The following is a 24,122-nucleotide window of genomic DNA, read 5'->3' as shown; positions in this document are numbered from 1 at the left end:
TGAGATGTGTGCTTTTCTGTGTAGCACACGCAAGGAGTTGTGGAGTGAAAACAGTGGTCAAGACCAGGGCTTTAAACGAAATGAAGTAGGATGGAAAGTAAAACATAGAGTCTCACACATAGCAAGATTACTGCTGTCACAAGAAACACTTTAGCTATGTCTTCCTGTATCTGTGTGTGCATGTATGTAGAGCGTGCATGTGTACTAAGTAGCTTCAGTAGCGTCTGACTCTTTGTGACCCTATGGACTGTAGCCCACCAGGCTCCTCTGTCCATGGGATTCTCCAGGCAAGAATAGTGGAGTGGGTTGCCATGCCCGTCTCTAGGGAATCTTCCCAACCCAGGGATCAAACCTGCATCTGTTATGTCTTCTGCATTGGCAGGCAGGTTCTTCACATCTAGCGCCACCTGGCCTGGTGTGTGTGCAGAGAGATGATATCAAATGTATTTCTGTAATGTGAGTCTTGGTGCAAAAAGTTTGAAAATCATGGTTCTGGGGAGTGAATAGTTTAGGATGAGGACCATGGTTCCCCAGAATGATACATACATATCAGCTGCAAAATAAAGGATTGTAGAATGAGATAATGAAGACAAGAACTCCATGGTTAAGCAAGTCCTTATAAATTTCCTTTTCAACCAGTGGCAGCTTTTAACTCTAGATGCTACCAGCTTCTTCTCTGTCTGGCCCTGATGCCTAACAGAAATGCCTAGGCTATTAAGGCAATCCCATCAACTAGCCTGGAGAACACCCATGCCAGTCTGAAAGGCCAACTTAATGCCAGGTTTACTTCAGTTTCAAACTGAGCACCCCTGAACAAGATGGCAAGAGAGGTGCTAAAAGGCACATGAGAATGGATAGGTCAGTCCCTGCCTTAGAAAAGGTGGGGCTGATTAATTCACCAATAATTACAGGGCAACAAATATAACAAATTTGAGCTGTGAAAGAAGGGACACTAGAGTGAGAAGAAAGGGGGAGAGGGAGTTAGTGGTGAAGGCAATCCAGGAGGGCTTCAAGAAGGAGGCATTTGACATCATCTTTGAAGGATGGGTTGGTGTTAGTTTGGACAGGAAATATGGAGATGGGAAGGGTGCTGAAACACCCAGCAGAGGCACCCACCTCTTTGTCAGGGCAGACAGTGTAAATGGGCTGCCTGGCTATCCTCCAGTAGTTTTGATGAGACAACCTGCACAGTTTCCTTGCCATCTGCTCCCTGTTGCAGCTACTAACATACATGTTCTCCTTTCAAAAGGAGAAAGTGGAGCTGCATTCTGTGGCTGCTTAGTGAGTAGGGTGTGAATTTGAGTGGGAATATTAAATATCGATAGTAGATGTTGGACATCCAGCAACACCAAAATAACTCTCAGCTGTAGATGGCCTGTGCCATCTTCTGGGCAGAGTTTTTGTTTTTGTGGGTTTTGGTGGTTGTTAAATTACTTTGAGCCATGCCCTCCATTCACTTTTCTGCATATCTAGTTCGGTGATATATTCTCTTGTGTATTTCTGATTCGCATGTCTTTTTTCAATGCCTTGTCTTGTCGCACAGCATGTCCAAGTCTGAGGACATATGGGGAAAGATATTTTCTTTCACTGTGTTGCATTGGCACACATAGACATTAGAAGACATGTCAGGACCTTAAGGATAAAAAGGGCTGTGTGTCATCTTTACCACTGGCCTAATGCACCATGTGAATCTAGAGGCAGGGGCTGGCTTGGGTAGTCAGCTGAGACGGAGGGGCCAGTGTTCCTGATGGAAACCAGTTCCCTCTGGCTTGTATCTGTTTTCAGAACAAATATTTCTCAGAGCCGCAGCTCCCACTCCTTGAACAAGCAGCTCATCATTAACATGGAGCCCCTGCAACCCCTGCTGCCTTCCCCCAGTGAGCAGGAAGAGGAACTTCCACCAGGTGAGGGTAAGTACACTTCTTTCCAAAGGCCGGCAATTGCAGGCTTACCCTGGAGGAATGAGGGAGGCATCAATCCTGGGCACCTTGGGTAATGTGTTGGGGCGGAGGTCAAAGTGAGTCATAAACTGTGTTTTTAGTAAGTAAACTGTTCACATCTGGAAGGCTGGGTTATCCTGAGAGTTCTATAAGTTTCTCCCAGAGAGAGTTCACTGGTACAAAGCATTCCTAAAATTACATGTTAAAGAAGTAATGGTGTTAGACCTGTATCCAATATGGTAGCCATTACCCACGCGTGGGCTTCGCAGATGGTGCTGGTGGCAAAGAATCTGCCTGCCAGTGCAGGAGATGCAAGAGACACAGGTTCAATCCCTGGGTCAGGAAGATCCTCTGCAGTAGGAAATGGCAACTCACTCCAGTATTCTTGCCTGGAAAGTTCCATGGACAGAGGAGCCTGGTGAGTTATAGTCCATGGGACCACAAAGAGTCAGATGTGACTGAGCACATATACAAGCACCCATGTGTAGCTATTTAAAAATAACTTAAAATTACCTAAAATAAAAAATTCAGCTCCTCAGCCATATTAGCTAGATTTCCAGTCCTCAGTAGCCACACATGGCTAATGGCTACCATCTCCATCCTTCCAGAAAGTTCTACTGGCATTTTCTCGGCTATAATCACAATTATATTGGTGGTTATAAAAAATTCTTCATAAATATCTCTACACTAGTCATCCCCTTTCTGCCTCAGTGCTTTTATATCCCCTTATTCCCTTTTCCACAGGGCCTTGTTTGACAGTTTTAATACAAGCTAAAATATAAAGGGTCCATTTCAGCCCCAAAGTTGTTATATTTGTAAATGATATAATATATGTACTTCTAGGTTTCTTTTTTTATTTTTAAGGGCTTTACTTACTTCAGGGAAGAATCTTACCACACTGATGCACACCCTGGTGAGGCAAATTTCACTCTCATTAATTTCAAAGTAAATTTTTAAAAATTCACATAACATTATTAGAACCATGAACCCTAACATAACAGGCTTTTCCTTAACTTTATGATGACATTTAAAATCTGGATACTGGGCAGTTTCAAGAGGGTGGGTCATTCTGTCCCCAAGAGATGAACTTCACCTGAAGTTTTAATTCAAGAATCCCTTCCTTAGGGGGAAATTCTTCAGCCCATAAAAGAACATGACTTGGCATATGACCAACCTAGACAGCATATTAAAAAGCAGAGACATTACTTTGCCAACAAAGGTCCGGCTAGTCAAGGCTATGGTTTTTCCAGTGGTCATGTATGGATGTGAGAGTTGGACCATAAAGAAGCTGAGCGCTGAAGAATTGATGCTTTTGAACTGTGACATTGTAAAAGACTCTTGAGAGTCCCTTGGACTACAAGGAGATCCACCCACTCCATCCTAAAGGAGATCAGTCCTGGGTGTTCATTGGAAGGACTGATGTTGAAGCTGAACCTCCAATATTTTGGCCACCTGATGCGAAGAGCTGACTCATTGGAAAAGACCCTGATGCTGGGAAAGATTGAGGGCAGGAGGAGAAGGGGATGGCAAAGGATGAGATGGTTGGATGGCATCACCAACTTGATGGACATGGGTTTGGGTCAACTCTGGGAGTTGGTGATGGACAGGGAGACCTGGCGTGATGCGGTTCATGGGGTCGCAAAGAGTTGGACACAGCTGAGCAAGTGAACTGAACTGGCATGCAAATATCCATGGGGGAGGTCATAGCAACTGATTCATACTGAAGTGTAAGGGATTTTAGTAACTCTTTCCCTGAAAGGAATTTTCAGGGTTGGAAACAGGACTGGGCAACTGGATGCCACAAATTCCATGAGTAGAAGGAAAATGTACAAGATACAAAGGATGGTGGTCTCTGGAGACATCTCTGTACCCCTTTTGGACATAGCATGATAATAACAAGAACCATTTGTTATAATTTGGCAATAAGGAGTTCATGATCTGAGCCACAGTCAGCTCCCAGTCTTGTTTTTGTTGACTGTATAGAGTTTCTCCATCTTTGGCTGCAAAGAATATAATCAATCTGATTTCAGTGTTGACCATCTGGTGATGTCCATGTGTAGAGTCTTCTCTTGTGTTGTTGGAAGAGGGTGTTTGCTATGACAAGTGCGTTCTCTTGGCAAAACTCTATTAGCCTTTGCCCTGCCTCATTCTGTATTCCAAGGCCAAATTTGCCTGTTACTCCAGGTGTTTCTTGACTTACTACTTTTGCATTCCAGTCCCCTATAATGAAAAGGACATCTTTTTTGGGTGTTAGTTCTAAAAAGTCTTGTAGGTCTTCAAAGAACCATTCAACTTCAGCTTCTTCAGCGTTACTGGTTGGGGCATAGACTTGGATTACTGTGATATTGAATGGTTTGCCTTGGAAACGAACAGAGATCATTCTGTCGTTTTTGAGATTGCATCCAAGTACTACATTTCAGACTCTTTTGTTGACCGTGATGGCTACTCCATTTCTTCTAAGGGATTCCTGCCCACAGTAGTAGATATAATGGTCATCTGAGTTAAATTCACCCATTCTAGTCCATTTTAGCTCGCTGATTCCTAGAATGTCAACATTCACTCTTGCCATCTCCTGTTTGCCCACTTCCAATTTGCCTTTATTCATGGACCTGACATTCCAGGTTCCTATGCAATATTGCTCTTTACAGCATCAGACCTTGCTTCTATCACCAGTCACATCCACAACTGGGTATTGTTTTTGCTTTGGCTCTATCCCTTCATTCTTTCTGGAGTTATTTCTCCACTAATCTCCAGTAGCATATTGGGCACCTACTGACCTGGGGAGTTTCTCTTTCAGTATCCTTTCATTTTGCTTTTTTATACTGTTCATGGGGTTCTCAAGGCAAGAACACTGAAGTGGTTTGCCATTCCCTTCTCCAGTGGACCACGTTCTGTCAGATCTCTCCACCATGACCCGCCCATCTTGGGTTGCCCCACGGGCATGGCTTAGTTTCATTGAGTTAGACAAGGCTGTGGTCCTAGTGTGATTAGATTGACTAGTTTTCTGTGAGTATGGTTTCAGTGTGTTTGCCCTCTGATGCCCTCTTGCAACACCTACCGTCTTACTTGGGTTTCTCTTACCTTGGATGTGGGGTATCTCTTCACGGCTGCTCCAGCAAAGCGCAGCCACTGCTCCTTACCTTGGACGAGGAGTATCTCCTCACCGCTGCCCCTTCTGACCTTGAATGTGGAGTGGCTCCTCTTGGCCCTCCTGTGCCCACGCAGCCACCGCTCCTTGGACATGGGGTAGCTCCTCGCAGCCGCTGCCCCTGACCTCAGACGCGGGGTAGCTCCTCTCTTTGGAAGGAATGATGCTAAAGCTGAAACTCCAGTACTCTGGCCACCTCATGCAAAGAGTTGACTCATTGGAAAAGACTCTGATGCTGGGAGGGATTGGGGGCAGGAGGAGAAGGGGACGACAGAGGATGAGATGGCTGGATGGCATCACCACCTCGATGGACATGTGTTTGAGTGAACTCTGGGAGTTGGTGATGGACAGAGAGGCCTGGTGTGCTGCAGTTCATGGGGTCACAAAGAGTCAGACATGACTGAGCAACTGAATTGAACTGAACTGATTTGTTATAATGGCCTTTATGCTCTGTCTCAACAATTCACTGTGTAAGCTGTGTGCTAAATTAATGTTCTTAGCCCAAGGGTCCCTGGATCCATGTTGCTGGTCTACATTTTTCTGTGCCTTCTCTGTCTTTGTATGTTTCCAAAAGCACAATAAAAGCAGCTTTTGTTTCTGATCACCAGTGATTTTTCTGGGCTTCCTCCTATATGCCTGGAATATTGTTTGGAGTGGAAATCACTTTTTCTGGACATCAGGATTAGCTTAAGATTGAATGAAGGAAGATGTGGCTAATGGAGAAGAGGAGGGGAGAAAAGATAGTCCAAGCTTGGGATTGTGATTTTGTGTCATCTGTAGACATGGAAGTCTAGATGGGAATAAAGGCTGGAAGAGCAGTTACCATGGAGAGTATTGAAACCAGACTATTGATGACATCAGAATATCCCAGATGTAAGGGGGAGCTTGGGTAAGCTTTCCCCTGGACCCTTAATTACATTTAATTAGAAACTTCCATTTTGCTTCATTTTCTATAGTGAAGTTCCATTGCTAAATACTAACCTTGTCATTAACATTACAACTGTGTGGACAAGAGACATATGCATTATGAAAAGTGAAAGTGAAGTCACGTCTGACTCTTTGCCACCCCATGGACTGTAGCCTACTTGGCTCCTCTGTCTGTGGGATTTTCCAGGCAAGGATACTGGAGTGGATTTTCGTTTATTAGATATTTATAGAGCTATTTTGGACTTTTCATGAGAGAGACCTATCAGTGTGACTTTACAGAAATTCTTTCACCAGCTGTAAAGTCACACTGATAGGTCTCTCTCATGAAAAGTCCAAAATAGCTCTATAAATATCTAATAAAATTCTCTTTTCTAGAAGAACTTTTGCCTTATGGAGCATCTTTGTGGGTTTTGAAACCAAGCAAATCATAGTAACTTCCAAGATACAGAATCTACTCAAAAGGGAAAGAAGTAGAAACAACTGTATTGTTCAATGTCCAGCAGATAGAAAGAACTCCCCAATCTAAAGACGAGAGCAAAATTGTCTTAGGTACTGTGAAATTCAAAGTTATAATTCCTACAGGGAACACAGCTGTGTTCTTGATACCTTTATATTTTAGTTACTGTTTTAGAGTCATATCCTGCTTCCTATGTCTTGTCTTTGAGTATCAGGTAGTGGAATTTAGATATTTCATAGGGATAAGTAGATAATGTAATAGATTCAAATATCTCTGATATATAAAGAGAAGAGAGGCAGAGAATACAGCTTTCAACAAAGGTGCCTCCACTTTTGTGGATGGGCTCTCTTTCTGGGCAGATACAGTGTGATGAATTTAGTTTTACCCTTGTATTGTGATATTTTAGCACTTTTTATGTCTCAGCAAGAGCCAAATCAAGCAGCAAAGACATGCTGAGGAGCACAGGCATTCAGTAATTGTGGCCCATAGGCTTAGTTGCTCTGTGGCATGTGGGATTTTCCTGGACCAGGGATCAACCTGGTGTCCCCTGCTTTGCAAGGCACATTCTCAACCACTGGACCACCAGGGAAGTCCTGACAGTCTCTGTTTTTCCTGGAACTTCAAGATTCCCAAAGATAGCTGGGGTTGCCCACTGTTGCCCAGATGAGTTCAGCAGTGTTCTGGGTGAGAACATGTTACCCCAGCCACTCAAACGACAGCTGGAGGATCAGCTGTGAGGCTGGCTGTGTCTGAGTAGAAAAAACAAAATCAGTTCCTAGGCATCACTAAGCAACAGAAACGTTTTCAGTGTCACCCCAAAGTTGCTTGGTTACAGGATCCCAGTAGATTAGTGCTGTGGAAAGCTTGAGATGAATAGAACAAACCATTTGAAAAGTGCCCCTTAGAGTTTACGAAATTCCTAAGAAGAAAAAATTCAGAGTGAGCATTTTTCTAGGTGAAAATGACATTTTCACATGAATAAGGTCCCCACAGTGTAGGTAGCAAAATGCTCGCATGTTTTATTAGTAGAGTGTATTTTTCATTAAGGAAAAAAGATTATGGTAGAGAAGAGGAATGCATTGCTGTCCACCAGAGCGATGGTACAAGTTGGCATAGTTCAATAGGCAGGAAACCATGCTTTCATCTTCTTGATAGATACAACTAATAAGAGTAGAAAATGTTTGACACCCTCTTGCTGGCAAAACAGAAGCACAGTGGGGAAACTACAGTTTCCATAAAGGAGTGCCTTGCGAGTAGCAATGTGGTTGGTGTGATGGTGGCTTAAACCTGCACTTGCATATGATTGAGAAAAGTATCTATATCACAGAACAGATGTGAATTAAGTAGATGGTAAAACTAAATCTCCCAAGCCACCCTTTAGCTCTGTTCCTGTGTATGTTTGTAAATGCACATATATGTCATGGATGTGACTGTGTGTGGGCAGAGGGGGAAGTGGGGTGTTTTAAGGATTATTTATAGTATTTAGCCCTAACCATAAGTGATTTAAGTTGGCACCGTTGAAATTCTAAAAAAACTATATGTGAACCTGTGAAGGCATTTTGAGCATATAAAGAAGTACAGTTCTCATTCATCAAGCATGCCGTACTCGTGACCACCCTACTCCATCCTAACACTTAAAAGGTGACCCATGGGGCCGACTGTGTTCTCCATGTGCAGGTCTTTCTGTACCATACCAGGCAGAGCCTCACATACCCTACACAGTTGTTCCAATCCCATCACTGCTGGAATGTCTAACAGCCCAAGGGTGCCATGGTTACACTGCCTCCACTGAGTCTGGTCTCCTCCCTGCTTACTTCATATGAAACTTCCTCTCCCTCTTTGGTTCCTTTATAGAGTTCCCTGGCCATTTCCTCAGTGTGTTACTGTCTCTCTTCCATGCCATTTCCCACCATGTCCTAAGTAATTTCTTCCTTTTGGCTTAGGGTATATCAGGATGTGCACTGTGAGTGATGCAATTGTCCATCAGAAATTTCTTTTATGTTTCATCGAACACCAGGAACTGTTTATAAATACAATGGGCTCACCTTTCCCCTTATAGTTAGTGCTACCTTGTGATAGCAGATCAGTTAGCACAGGCTCTTGTCCCTGCCATTGGGTTTGGGGTTTACTGTTTGCTTGTATTTTCTTATTATAAAACTAATTCATCATCTTCTAGAAAATCTGAACAGTACAAAAAGGCATAAATAAGCAAAAAAAAAAAAAAAATTACCTCCCAGACTGTCCCACCTCCTAGAGGCAATCAATGTGTTAACAGTTTTCTTCCGTATCCATTTAAATGCCACTTCAGTCATCCTGTGTGTGCAGTTTTTAAAATTCCTGCTTTGTTTGCTTAATGTTGAAAACGTAAGAGCATGAAAATGTATCATAAATTGAACTATAGGTCAAACAGTGAATTGGGAGAATATTTAATTCAAACGTGGACAAATGGGTTAACATACTGAATTAGAACTCACACAAAATACTGTTTAAGCACTTTTTGGCATTGCACAGGTTTGGACTCTCCCAAACTTTTCCATGTTATGGCCCCAGTCTCCCACTGCTAATAAGCCCACAGCAGCCAAGCCTGCTTCCACAGGAGCTAGGAGCCTCAGCAGAGCAGAGGTCAGCTTCTGGTTTTATTTATAACTGCAGAGCCAAATTTCAGAATTCCTTATCACATTTATTGAACTCAAGAAGTCTGGGTTGGCAACTCCTCTAGGGTAGGAAATGCCAAGAGCAATTCAGGGGAATAAATAAAAGCCTGAGCGAGCTCTGCATATTCACTCTTGCAAGCTCTTCAAAGCTTCCACCTTCCCCACTTTGTGCTTTTCTTTGGAGTTTGTGTCATCTTTGGAACTTTGGTTTCTGGTATCTTCTGATGAATTACGTACTCGTAAGGTCACCAAGAGTCGGACACCACTGAGCTTCTGAACTGAACTGAACTGAACTGAAGTTCATTTCACTTGAAAGAGATCTTTGAAATTTGAAGTGTTTACATTGTTGAAAGGAAGCTAAATGCTTGGTTCCTGATGCAATTTAAGTGTTTTTATCTTGCCAGGATTTTGTATTTTTACATCATATGATGCCAACAGTGTGTGCATCATCTCAGTTCTGTAGTTGGCTAAATCCCTTAAATCGTTCATTTTAAGACATATCCCACTCCTCGGCATAAACACAGCAGGGCTGTGGATAGCTGTTCTGTTTCTGCACTAATGCCTTGCAGCAGTGAGAAACACAAGCTCTGCTCTCAGCTCATCCACTTTTGGGAGCCTCATATTCTTCATCTCTAAGACAAGAAGATAAGACTTGGACTGCAAGGAGATCCAACCAGTCCGTTCTGAAGGAGATCAGCCCTGGCATTTCTTTGGAAGGAATGATGCTAAAGCTGAAACTCCAGTACTTTGGCCACCTCATGCGAAGAGTTGACTCATTGGAAAAGACTCTGATGCTGGGAGGGATTGGGGGCAGGAGGAGAAGGGGAAGACAGAGGATGAGATGGCTGGATGGCATCACCACCTCGATGGACATGTGTTTGAGTGAACTCTGGGAGTTGGTGATGGACAGGGAGGCCTGGCGTGCTGCAATTCATGGGGTCGCAAAAAGTCGGACACGACTGAGCAACTGAACTGAACTGAACTGAACTGAACCACTCAAATGATTCCTAGCTCTAAATTCTTCAATTCTTTTGCCTAATGTCAAGGTCAAATTCCCGGACTGTGGTTTGAGGTCTTTCGCAATGAGAATGGGAACTTGGAGACAGGAATATTTTTCATAGCTTCTGGAGGTTAGAAGGAATGTTAAGGATGTTCTAGCCCAAGTGTTGGCAAACTGGCTGGTAGCCCATGGTCTCTTTTTTTGGGAATCTACAGATGAGAAAACCCAGAGAGAGGACACAGTTTGCCCAAAGTCGCAGAGCTAGGTACGTCTGGGTTTGCGAGCAGGTTCTGATTACCAGATTCCTGGCTTCGGTGTCTTGCATGACATCAAACACATCTAAAACAGTTCAACTTCTTGTGAAAACAGAACCATTAACTAGGGAGCTGCATTTAGTTTTCAATCATATCAAATGAATTATCAAAAGAGACATCTTACTCTATGTAAGCGTAGGGAACTTGTGTGAGTGGTAAGAAGAGCTGCTGCATACTCAAGGCAGGGTTTGAGCGTTTGGTTCAGTCACAGCCTGCCAGGACCCAATGTCTCCTCAGAAATGTCCAGCCCACTGGGAGCATTGCCTCCCCGGGGCCCCCATGGTGGGAAGGCTGTGGACAGAGGTGCCCACCAAACAGAATTCCTGAAAAAGCCAGGCTGCAGGGCAAACAGCCTTAGTGCAGGAAGGCTGTCTCCCTCTGGGAATCATGTTCTGATTTTTAAAGCTGAATCTCTTAAATAAAGAATAGCTCACTCCAGGCCTAGTTCTAATTACTCATTGTCTTGTGCTGAGAATATTTGTCTTATTAGTGAAAGCAATTCAGTTCGGAGCTTCCCACATCACTGCTCCTGCTCAGGTTGGCTCTTAGCTGCCGCACTTAGGTATTAATAATTAATTGCTTTAAAGGCTTCAGCTGGGGTTAAAAAAAAAATATCAGTCAAGTGTCCCATGAAGTAATTCGGTCGCGGTCCTTGAGGGCTGGGATGTGAGCCAGGTGAGAGCGTCAGTATGAGCAGCTGTGACAGCCAGTGTGGTCTGTGACAGGCAAGATATTCTGCTTTGGCATTTGGACAAGAAAACACTCCCACCACCATCTCTAAGAAACCGCAGGAGAAGAAAAGTGAAGATATTGCTAAGCCATTGTCATTAGAAAAGAGAGGCTGTAATTTTCTGGATTCCATAGTCAGCATGGGATTCTATTTTCTCATGTTTTTATTAGCAGATTGGTAGTGAGTGTTAAGTAAATACGCTTTATGATACCCAGGCTGATATGAAGGTAGGTCTAGGACAGTATGGGCAGGGTTCAGCAAAGAGGCTCTGGTTGGTTGGCACAAGACTGGATGTTGGGCGTGTCCACTGGGGTGCATGCCCAATGCCATCTGCAAAGTAAGGCAGCCTTCCTCTTGGTTTGGCTGATGGAGAACTGGAGGCCCTGGAGCCATTGCTCCCAGACCATGGGTTTCCCCAGTGGCCCACTGGGGTGGAGGAAATGACTATTCAGACTTCTAGGGATTTAGCTTTTATCACCTCCTCAGACAATTTCTATTGTGTAGATTTTATAAAGGTTATAATACATCAAGAGAGCTGTACACAGGGCTTCCCTGGTGGTCCAGTGGTTAAGAATCCACCTTGCAATGCAAAGGACATGGGTTCAATCTGTGGTCTGGGAAGATCCCACATGCCACGGGGCAACTAAGCCTGTGAGCCACAATTACTGAAGCCCACATGCCTAAAGCCCATGCTCCATAAGAGAAGCCACGGCAAAGTGCACCACAACCAGAGAGTAGTCCATTCCACAACTAGAGAAAACTCCATGCAGCAACGATGACCCAGCACAGCCAGAAATAAATATTTTTTTAAAGAATTGATGGTTGTACATGTATCTGATTTAGAAATACTCATTTTTTTCTTAAGTATGAGCAAACATATTCCCCCCAAAATAAGTTTGGCTATAGCTGCTCTAGATCTTACTGATGAGTCCACCAAGAATAAAATGAAGGGCTTGTTTTTGAAACTCTGAAATCCCTGTTCATGCCAAAACTCCAGATTCCTAAAATAGACGCGAGATCTATCTGCTCTAGTTACAGGGGTGACATGCCATTTTACATACTTTCAGTCTTCCACGCTAGTCAACCGGGGTGAGTCACCCAAGCACAGTCTAGACTTTAGCCAAGCTCTTCGGTAGATGCCGTGTCACTCTTGCTGAATTGTTCTGCAGTTGCCCAGAGTCCCCGATTTACATGAGTGCTGGACTCTACTTTCTTTTTGTCATTGTTGTTATTGTTTCAACATCCTTCACATTCTTTGTCTAAAATTTATTTTACTGAAGTATAGTTGATTTACAGTGTTGTTAATTTCTGCTGTATAGCAAGGTTATTCATTATATATATATATATATGTATTATTTTTCATATTTTTTCCATTCTGGTTTAGTACAGGACACTGAATATAGTTCCCTGTGCTATACAGTAGAACCTTGTTGTTTATCCATCTTATATATAATAGTTTCCATCCTGCCCTCCACCACAAGTCTGTTCTCTATGTGAGCCTGTTTTGTAGATAGGTTCCTTTGTGCCATATTTCAGATCCACATATAAGTGATGATATATGGTATTTGTCTTTCTTTGTCTGACTTATTTCACTTAGTATGCTAATCTCTAGGTTAATCCATGTTGCTGCAAATGGAATTATTTCATTCTGTTTTATGGCCAAATAGTATTCCATTACATTTACGTATGTACCACATCTTCTTTATCCATTCATCTGCTGATGGACAGTTAGCTTGTTTCCATGTCTTCACTGTTATGAATAGTGCTGCTATAAGTATGTGGGTGCATGCATCTTTTCAAATAATATTTTTGTTCAGATATATGCCCAGGAGTGAGATGGACTCTACTTTCTGAGTGTATGCAGGACACAACCTTAGTGGGGATCCTCTGGTAGTAGAAAGAGCATTGGATAGAGATTTTAGAGGGCTGGAGTTCATTCATTCACTTGATAAGTATTTACTTCTTCTCTGGAACATGCTGGACACTGGCAGTATCTGGATCTTATTTCCTCTTTTAAAAACATGGTGAGATGTCTTCTAAGTTTCCTCCGCACTCTGTCCTTCACTGGTGCTTCCCCACATTCCCGCTCTTCTTAATGACATGTTTTTGGATCATTCATCATTACCTCAGAAAAGAAAAAGTATAAACATCTTTTTAAATGTGGTTAATGAAACAGTAAGCATGTGGCACAATGATCTATAAAAGCAGGGTTACATTTTTTTTTCTTTTTTTGTAAATTGTAAACTTCCAGCATGAAATTGAAAATTAATAGCAACTAGCTTAAAAGGGAATATAAAATGAACATTTCCTCACTTAAAAGAGCCCTCACATCCTTTAATGTCTCCTGCTAGAAAAGAAGTCCAATTTGAAACTTTTTAACCCCCCAATCTCCACTTCAGCACACAAAAAAATTTTTAAATGGGTCAGTGCTCTGGCTTAAAGAGAAATAAATAAGGTTATGAGGATGACCCACATGATAACCTGAACACAGACTGGATTTTGCCATTAAAGGCAGGAGTATCCATGTTAGAAAAAAGATAATGGCTCTTGTGATCTCTGGGCTCATCAGTTCCTGCCTGAGCCCCTCTGCTACAGCATTTGGTCTCTAAATGCAGGCTTAGCTCCACCCCTGACTCCAGGGCCAATCCCACCCTACTCTGGGAGGGGATGAATAAGATGAAGCCCAGCTCTGTGGCACAGGATGTGAGTCTTGCTTTCTCTATTACCCTGCCTGGTCTTCTCCTAGTCCATATGCCAGCCTTGCTCTCTTCCTTAGTCCCTGCCCTGGTGGTAGCCCCGGTAATCTATGCCTCCAGGACCTTGACGGCGCGTCTCCCTGGGGCTGGACCATACTTTGCTGGTAGACAGCCTGCATGGAGCTCCCTTCCTGTCTCATGTCTCTCAGGACAATGTTCTGTTCTTCCCCAAAACACTTTTTCCCAGCACTGGCTCCATCTTGAGTAGATGGGTCTGATTTTAAATGCCCATCTTTTCTGGTTAATCTTCTCCCACTGGCCAGTGGTGTCATGAAGTACAAAATTGTCAGATCCATCAGCAAAATCCTATTCACTTTCAAATACACCCCAGAATCATGGCCACTGCAGCATGCTGGCTGCAGGCACTCTTATTTCCCTCAGGAGATAACAATAGTTCTGCTTCTGCACTGTCCCCTGCCCCCACCCATGTTTTCCACACAGCAGCCAGGGTGATCTTTTACAAGTGGAACTTGTATCTGCTGCTGCTGCTGCTAAGATACTTCAGTCGTGTCCGACTCTGTGCGACCCCATAGACGGCAGCCCACCAGGCTCCCCCGTCCCTGGGATTCTCCAGGCAAGAACACTGGAGTGGGTTGCCATTTCCTTCTCCAATGCATGAAAGTGAAAAGTGAAAGTGAAGTCGCTCAGTCGTGTCTGACTTGTATCTAGTTAGGTTCAAATCTGAGCTCTTCACTTTGGCCTCTGAGGTTCATGCTTGGCCCTCTACCCACCTTAGACCATTTTCTACTGCTTTCCTCTTGAATCTCTGTGTTCCTACCACGCTGGTCCTCTTAGTCTGTGCCCACCACAGGGTCTTTGAACAGCTGATATGTCTACCTAGAAGGGCCTCTCCTTTGATCTGTGCATGATTGGCTGTTTCTTTAAGTCTTACCTCATTTTCAGTTCCCTGGAAACCCTAAGTACCAAATTCTGAGTGGTTCTCTAAACCTAAGAGAGAACCATTTGTTCTCTCTTATGCCACCACCCTGTTTGATTTTCATCAGAGTGTTTAGCACTTTTAAGCACTTTCAAATTTATTTATTTGTCCTCCTGTTTGTTGACTGTCTTCCTTAACTAAAACATTAGCTCCATGATAGCAAAAACTTTGCCTGCCTTATCCCCACATTATACCCACCACTTAGAGATGTTCTGATACACAGTAGGAGCTAAATTAATGCTTGCCAAATTAGTGAACAAATGAGTGAATGAATTCTAAATGCAGCTAGGACAGCCTTTGTTTACGTAAAAGAAAGTCTATAAGGAGAATGATTTCCTAGGGTTAGGGTTTGCCAGAAGTCAAACATGTTTTGTTTTGGTTTTTAATCTGAAATCAAAAGTCATAGTATATATAGTCATTGTAAAAAATTTGGAAAATACAGAAGCCACAAATCCAAAATTTAAAAGGAATCTGAAATCCCCTATGTTCAAACTATGGTATTCTTTATTTTTGTTCAGTCACTAAGTCATGTCCAACTCTTTGCGACCCCATGGACTGCAGCACACCAGGCTTCCCTGTCCTTCACTAGATCCTGGAGTGTGCTCAAATTCACGTCCATTGAGTCAGTGATGCTATCTAACCATCTCATCCTTTGCCTCCCTCTTTTCCTTTTGCCTTCAGTCTTTCCCAGTATCAGGGTCCTTTCCCATCAGTCGGCTCTTCACATCAGGTGGCCAAAGTATTGGCACTTAAGCTTCAGCATCAGTCCTTCCAATGAATATTCAGGGTTGATTTCCTTTAGGGTGGACTGGTTTGATCTCCTTGCTGTCCAAAGGACTCTCAAGAGTTTTCTCCAGTACCACAGTTCGAAAGCATCAGTTCTTCGGTGCTCAGCCTTCTTTATGGTCCAATTCTCACATCTGTACATGACTACTAGAAAAACCAAGAAGCAAGACCTAAAATCCTACAGCCTTCAGAATGAAAACCACAGCCACAGAAAGCTAATCAAAATGATCACGTGGATCACAGCCTTGTGTAACTCAATGAAGCTATGAGCCGTGCTGTGCAGGGCCACCCATGACAGACAGGTCATGGTGGAGAGTTCTGACTATACATGGTCCACTGGAGAAGGGAATGGCAAACCACTCCAGTGTTCTTGCCTTGAGAACCCCATGAACAGTATGAAAAGTCAAAAAAATAATTGTGGTATGAATGTATATAATCCATTTATGTATTTTTAATAAATATCAGAAAACACTAGATATACTGTTTTGTAATTTGCTTTTCACTTAAAATATAACATATCTCTGTGACATTAAATAGTCCCCTACAATTTTAATTTTTTATTTATCTTTATTATAGTTGCTTTACAGTGTTGGGTTAGTGTCTACTGTACAGCAAAGTGAATCAGCTATACATATACATATATCCCCTCTTTTTTAAAATGTTCTTCTCATTTAGGTCACCACAGAGCATTGAGTAGAGCTCTCTGTTCTTATTAGTTATCTATCTTATAAGATAGTAGTGTATGTATGACAATCTCAATCCAAATTCATCCCACTCCTCCTTCCCCCTTGGTATCCATACTTTGTTCTCTATGTCTGTGTGTCTGTTGCTGCTTTGCAAATAAATTCATCTATGTCATTTTCTAGATTCCACATATAAGCGGTATTACACAATTCTCGTTTTTCTCTTTCTGACATATACAAAAATAAACTCAAAATGGATTAAAGACCCAAATGTAAGGCCAGACACTATAAAACTCTTAGAGGAAAATATAGGCAGAACACTCCATGACATAAATCATAGCAAAACCTTTTTTTCAACCCACCTCCTAGAGTAATGAAAATAAAAACAAACAAATGGGACCTAATTAAACTTAAAAGCTTTTACACAGCAAAGGAAACCATAAACAAGACAAAAAGACAGCCCTCAGAATGAGAGAAAATATTTGCAAATAAAGCAAATGCAAGGGATTAATCTCCAAACTATACAAACAACTCATCCAGCTCAATATCAAAAAAATAAACAGCCCAATCAAAAAATGGGCAAAAGACCTAAATAGACATTTCTGCCAAGAAGACATACAGATGGTCAACAAACACATGAAAAGATGCTCAATGTCACTAATTATTAAAGAAAGGCACATCAAAACTACAATGAGGGATCACCTCACACTGGTCAGAATGGCCATCTTAAAAAAACATACAAACAATAAATGCTGGAAACGGTGTGGAGAAAAGGGAACCCTCCTACACTGTTGATGGGAATGTAAACTGGCACAGCCACTATGGAAAACAGTTTGGAGGTTCCCTAAAGAACTAAAAATAGAACTACCATATGATTCAGCAATCCAACCCTGGGCATATATCTGAAGAAAATCATGGTTCAAAAGATACGTGCACCCCAGTGATCACTGCAGCACCATTCACAATAGCCAGGACATAGAAGCAACCTAAATGTCCATAAACATAGGAATGGATGAAGAAGATGTGGTGCATATAGTCAATGGAATATTACTCAGCCATAAAAAGGAACAAAACTGTGCCATTTGCAGAGACATGGATGGACCTAGAGACTATCATGCAGAGTGAAGGAAGTCACAATTTTAATATATATACATTATTAATCACATAAATATACAAAAGTATCTTTCATTCTCCTACCTCCCACCAAATTATATATATGAATGTCTCTTATTGTAGCTTTACAAAACTGTAAAGTGGTTTAGAGTGGCTAGACATTTTTCTTGCATTTCTTGGCCATTTGTGTTTCTCATCTTGAGCATATAATTAAAATGCAAGAGAGAGAGGCTCTGGGCTGCTGTATTGGGTGAAGGACTGAGACTTGATGCCTTTAGCTCCTTGGTTACAGAGCAGCAACATAAGGAGTCCATAGTTCCAAAAAAGCCTGGTTTTTTTTCCCACAGAGAGACACAGATGCCTGATTCTTAATACCATTTGTAAAGCTGTTGGGAAATATGGAAAAAAAAAATAGAGCTCCATTTATTAATGCAGCCCAATTCAATTTCCTCTACTCAGACAAAAATGGTTTATCTGTAATTGTGACTTGTGCCTGGAGGGAGTGAAATAATACAGCAGAAGTGATGAGAAAACAAATTCACCCTGTACAGAGGCAGAGGAAATAGACTCTTGGTTGAGAATCCTAAACAGACCGGAGGCAGCTGTGCTAACTGGGGCCAGTAAGGACAGCACTGGCACCTATTTCTTCCAGGAATACCTCAGGTACCTACGTTGGCATGTGACAAAACTGCATTGTGCATAAATTGCCTTGATACATCTAAGTTATAACATCTCAAAACTTTAAGTCCTGGGTTTGACCAGGACAGGGGAAAAGCTGTTTATATGGAAGGAAAAATCTAAATTATAGGTTGTCTTAGTCAGAGAGATGGGTTAAATTCTTCTCCAGGGAAATTCCTCATACCTTTTTTCAAAGAATGCATTATAGCTGTGAAATTCCTAGTCCCTGTCCAATGTCTGTGGGAGATTTTCTTCTGGTTTCATGTATGGAGAGCTCTGGAAGATTTCCTTCATGTTACCACCATCCTACAGAGGATATCTATAGGTATTCAGGCCATATCTTTATTCACAGGGTTTTAGGTGTGCCATGGGCCAGTGAATAAGAGGGGAATGGACAACTCTGCATCTGCATAATTAATGGGTGGCTTGTTGGATGATGACACCAGGGGGCACCTTGTTGCTGTCAATGAATGCTACCTGATCCTTGCAGATTAGGTCTCTTATCTCACACTCTCCTCTACTTGTGACCCCTTTGGTTTTCCTTTTACTTAGAGTGTGGATCCTTTTGAGCAGTCTGCAGTTGGGGGAGGTCTTTCTGTCTTGGAGAATGGTTTATGAGATTTACAGTTAAAGTCTTTGTGGTGGTGGTTTTATTGTTGGGTGGGTTAAGTTTGCTGTCTGGGCTGAGGATCAAGAAAAGGCTTCCAGGACTTTTGTGAGTATGGGTGAATTAATCAGTTATTTTAAAACATTATCTTAACCACTATTGGAAGACAGTAAAGCTTGCTTTTCACTGCTGTTTGGAAATGGAGACCACTGAACTTGGAATAAGGAGACAGGATTCAAGATGCAGTGTTTTCACTAATGAGAGTGACCTTGACCTTCTCTGTTTCTCTTGGATTAGCCTCCTTGTATTAGTGCCCAGCCCCTCGCTGCCACCCTGCACTCTCCTCTGCTTGTTAGCCACCTCCACTTGGATGCCATGTAATTGCTCACAGCTAACCCATCAAACTTAATGGGCTTACAACTACCCTCATGTTCTCTTCCTTCCTCAAATCCCAGTCTCCAAATTGCCCCTGCTCTGATTTGGTGAATGACAGAACATCCATTAAGTTGCCCCAGCCAGATACCCGGAAGCCATCCTTGCCTTGATACCCCTCCCATGCCCGCATCGACTCAGCCACCACTGTCAAGTCCATCCCAGGAGTAACTGACATTGCCCCAACTCTTCAGCCTGCAGTTACATCTTCATTACAGGTCCCCTCTTCTCTTTCTGGAGACATTGCAGTGTCTTCCTTATTTATCTTCATCTAACCCATCCTCTATAAACTCCTGCTGGAGCCATCACCTTTATTAAAATAGTTTCTAGAACTTTCCCCATTGACTGTAGAGCAGAGTCCAGCCCTGGTGTTCATGGGTCCTCACAATCTGGTCCACACTCACCATATTTCCCTCCATTGGTCCTGCCTGACCCTCTCATCATTCTGTGACTACAGCTCTCCACCCACCCCCCACCCAGTACTGCTGACCCACACAGGACCCTCTGCTGTTTCCTTTGTTGGGACTGCTCTTCCAATTTTCCTCTGCTCCACCGGCTCAGTCCATACTGTTTTGTCAAGTGGCTCCTCCCCTATGACATGTTCCTGGCTCTGAAGAAAGTACTAATAGCTTTCTTTTCTTTCAATCTTGCATTTATTATTCTTTTTATTGAGATATAATTATATATAACCGTGTATAAATTTAAGATGTACAGTGTATTGATTTGATACATTTATATGGTACAAAATGATGATCACCATAGAGTTAGCTAACACTTCCCTCCCATAGCATAATTATCATTTCTTTCTTTTGGTGAGAACATAAGATCGACTATTAGCAATATTTAAGTATATAATATTGCATTACTAGCTATAATCACCATACTGTACATTAGATCCCCAGATCTTATTAATCTAACAACTGTAAGTTTGTATCCCCTGACAAGCATCTCCACATCCCCACTCCCACAGCTCCTGGTAACTACCACTCTGCTGTCCATTTCTCTGGAGCTGCCACTTATATTTGATTCCTAAAACCCCTCTTTCTAACCATCAGTTTACATGTCTGGTCTAACTGCATGCCCCTCCCTGCACGATGCCTGGGATCTTCTCACTAAAGGGTGGATGGTTAATGGAAGGGGAGCCATTTCTAGCTGACTTTTCTGTTCCTGACCCTAAGCTCTAAGATTACATATAAGCCATGCTATGGAATAAAACAAAAAATTCAGAGTTCTAACCTGCTTCCACTGAGAACTCATATAAGTACAATGCACGTTAGGCTTTTTATGTCATTTAAAAATAACTTGTTAGTTTTTTTATATTCTTTGCTCTATTTCTATTTTTTTCAGTATACAAACATTTCCCTATTCAAACAGAGTATGCTCATTTTAAACATTTTGTTCAGAAATCTTAGAGTCAATTTTGGAGGGGCAGGGACTAAATTCATTCTTTGGAAGATAGAGGTAGAAGCCCAGCAATACATCTGTCTTCTCATGAACAGTTTTTTTTAACTTTTATTTCTTATGGAAAGCTGACTGCTTGGAATGATATGCTCTTTCTTGTTTGTAAATAAGATGCAGATCCACATCTCATTGAAAAGTTAGGAAAACATGAGGGATTGCGGGAAGTTCTTAGAGTTGTCAGTAAGCCTTGTGATTCTCAGTCTTCAGCAGGTCCTTCATGACTTTTCTGGTTGAGGCTGAGATGCCCATTTCCTTGTAGCTAGAGCATCTCATGCTCCTTCTCAGGCTTTCATAGCGTTAGGCTTATCCTGCCCCTCACCTCACTGTGGGTGCCCTTCCTCTTTAACGGGTAGAATCTGGAATACCAGAAAATGAAAAGAAAAAGAATCCTAGAAGACAAAACATTAAGCTCATTCACTTCAAAAATTAATACCTTTTCTCCTAAAGATCTAGAGATGTTTCCAGCATCATACTTTGGAACCTGTGAAGGTAATTTAAGCAAATGCTGTGTATTTGGAAAGAGCTACTCTGTGGACTGTAGCACGCCAGGCTTCCCTCTCCTTCACTGTCTCCTGGAGTTTGCTCAAACTCATATTTATTGAGTCAGTGATGCTATCCAGTCATCTCATCCTCTGTTGCCCCCTTCTCCTGCCCTCAATCTTTTTCAGCATCAGGGTCTTTTCCAGTGAGTCAGCTCTTCACATCGGTGGCCAAAGTATTGGAGCTTCAGCTTCATCATCAGTCCTTCCAATGAATATTCAGGACTGATTTCCTTTAGGATGGACTGGTTGGGTCTCCTTGCAGTCCAAGGGACTCTCAAGAGTGTTCTCCAGCCCCACAGTTCAAAAGCATCAATTAATTCTTCAGTGCTTAGCCTTCTTTGTAGTCCAACTCTCACATCCGTACATGACAACTGGAAAAACCACGGCTTTGATTATACAGACCTTTGTCAGAGGAGTGATAGCTGATTTTAGTACTGTAAAGAAAAAATAGAGTTTTAAAAGTTTCAAAACATCACACAGAATGATTTATAGCACAACACATTGGTATCTTTGGCTTTGAGGTTAAAATTTCATACTCCATTATGACTTCTCTAGGCCTCACCAACTTGTAAATATTTTAACCATGTTTGCAACCCTTTGAACTTAAAACTCCTGCAGGTCTTGTAGGAAACAGAGCACATGTCAGCAGCAATTTTCTCTGGGCTGTCACCTTTGAGGACTATTGGGATCTCCTCCACCAATTTCCTACCTGTTCTCTACTTCCCTGCACTGTGCAGGTAGTGCTTTTTTGATAATAATAATAACTACCACCTAAGATTTATTTTCAAGAATATTAATTCTGTACATTTGGGGTAAAAAAGTCAGGATCAGAACACAAGGAGGCAGGAAGTGAAAGCAGAGCAGTGTCTGATGGAACGTCCAGTCTGTTTTTCCTGCCTGTCTAGAAATCGTCACCAGTGGTCTGAGCAGAGCACTGTGACACTCCATCCGCCCTTCCTGACTCTCTTACTGTCTCTCCCTCTCTTGTCTGTTCCTCTCTGACACAGCTCGCATAAGCTCCCTATTTAGAGATGCCGCAGTTGTCAGTGTATCGGATGGTCAGGGAAACAGATGAGTCCTATGTTAGAATCCTCTACAGCAGGGGTCCCCAACCTCCGGGGATGATCTGGGGTGGAGCGCATGTAATAATAATAGAAATAAAGTGCACAATAAATGTAGTGAGCTTGAGTCATCCTGAAACCATCCCTTCCCATTCGTGGAAAAACTCTCTTCCACGAAACAGGTCCCTGCTGCCAGAAAGATTGGGGACCGCTGCTCTGTTATAGCCATGAAGTTGCTGTGAAAAGTGTTCTCTTTCCCCACAGTGGTGTTGAGGAGAGCCCAGCTGCACTGCTTGAATTCTGTTTTGTCTGCAGCTGTAATTCTCCAGAAGGTTTATTGGCCTTTGTCCCACCACTGCATGTGATGACTGGCCCCACCGAGCAGTACTCTTGTGTTACAGGGAGGAGACACTCAATGAGTGCTTCATCTGATAAGGGAGATAATAAGAGGAAGATTATCCAATATGCCAAACCGTCTTACACATTTTCAGAGTTTTCTCCGTGAATTACTATAATTTGAGACTCATGACCATTTCTTCGAAACGGATAGGACACATAATGTTGTCTCATTTTATTTACAAAGGAGGAAATTGAATTATACAAATGACTGACTACCTGGTCGAATAGCCCTGTCACTTAGTGGTGCTGGGAACTGCTTCCATTTCTTGTTATTATATGTCCAAGAATATACCCATTGTATCACAAAATATTATTAAAATATTTTATAACATTATTATACTTCATTATATGATAAATATGATATGTGACAGTGCCAAGGATTTTCAAATAATTTAGACATCAAATAAATTTAGGGATCAAATAAACTGAGACAATCAGTTTCTTGATACTTGATGTCTAAATTTATTATGAAGAACATTTAATGTGTGTAATAACTTTTTATTATCTTCCTAACTGGAGTTGTCAGCTACAATTTCAGTGAATCTCCATAACTATTTTAACTAAAAGCCAAACCCACTACACCTGTGAAAGCTGTTAGTTTTCAAAATAACTAATAAGGTACATGATATTGATGATGATAGAGTAGCTAGCATTTACTGTGCCTGCTACTTATCAGGCACTCAGTTACATGAATGTCAACATCAGTACTATTTTACAGGCAGAAAACTACACTTCAACAAGCTTATATAGCTTTCCCGAGGTCACAGGGCTGGTCAGGTAAACTTAACAGCCTGCAATGCTGTTTCCTAGTTAGGGAAAAGTAACTAGAAATGTTAGAAACAGATGGCTGACAGAAGGGAGAAAATCCAGACTATTTAAAATCCTCAGTCTTTCCCTTGAGTAAAGGAGAGAGCATGTGTTAGGAAAAAATCAGTAATTTTTCTTGAGTAATTCCTGTGATAGCCCCTGATCTGAACATGCCTCGTGGATCACCTTCATTAATCCTCCTAGCAGCCCTGGGAGATAGGTCCTGCCTTTGCTCTGCTCATTTTACAGGCATGGAAGCTGAAGTCAGATAAATGGTACAGCCAGGATTAGAACCCAGAGGTTGTGCTTTTACTTTTACTTTCTGTAACTCCTTTAAGTTCTCCTTCATCAACTGGGAGCCAGCACTACGCAAGGCAGTTGATATACTCAGTCTCATTTCTTTGTCCTAACACCCGTGAAGATTTATGGTCTCCACTTTCAGATGCCCTAGGGTTCCAAGTCATGTAGTAGCTCCCATTCACGCACAAAGCAAAGACAGACTTGTTCCCTTGCCTCAAATCTGTGCCAGGAAGTTTGTCCCCAAAGCAGACATGAAATCCAGGCTTATGAAGAGCTCTTATCATTGAACTCTCTTCCTCTGCGGTGGCTTCTGCTTGATTTATCAGTGTTTCTGGCATCTCATTGTGGAAAATCAATTCCTCTCCTCACACATATCTGCTGCTTTCTTTA

At 42.1% G+C, this 24,122-nt stretch overlaps 1 protein-coding gene and 1 long non-coding RNA gene across 31 annotated transcripts in view; one reads left to right on the top strand and one right to left on the bottom strand.

The window, feature by feature from the left end:
- FRMD3 (FERM domain containing 3) overlaps positions 1-24,122 on the top strand; it is a 379,694-nt gene that overhangs the window by 306,311 nt on the left and 49,261 nt on the right. For 21 of the 27 annotated variants that reach the window (XM_086416760.1, XM_086416773.1, XM_086416752.1 and 18 more), the window contains one exon: positions 1,786-1,910. In XM_086416760.1, the coding sequence (XP_086272886.1) occupies positions 1,786-1,910 (125 nt within the window). Of the gene's footprint in view, positions 1-1,785; positions 1,911-3,065; positions 5,748-24,122 lie in introns of those variants that run through there. The other 6 variants (XM_086416753.1, XM_086416747.1, XM_086416749.1 and 3 more) reach the window with 2 other exon arrangements.
- LOC147367489 (uncharacterized) overlaps positions 8,883-24,122 on the bottom strand; it is a 110,000-nt gene continuing 94,760 nt past the window's right edge. For 3 of the 4 annotated variants that reach the window (XR_015170123.1, XR_015170121.1, XR_015170124.1), the window contains one exon: positions 19,793-21,599. This is a non-coding gene — a long non-coding RNA (uncharacterized LOC147367489). Of the gene's footprint in view, positions 13,296-19,792; positions 21,600-24,122 lie in introns of those variants that run through there. The other variant, XR_015170126.1, reaches the window with a different exon arrangement.

This window comes from Bos grunniens, chromosome 8, assembly GCF_055505025.1.
Source record: "Bos grunniens cultivar Pamir isolate PY7600 chromosome 8, Bosgru_T2T1.0, whole genome shotgun sequence".
Classification (NCBI taxonomy): Eukaryota; Metazoa; Chordata; class Mammalia; order Artiodactyla; family Bovidae; genus Bos; species Bos grunniens.
The sequence above is the reverse complement of the archived record's forward strand: the minus strand, read 5'-3'. Positions and strand labels throughout refer to the sequence as shown.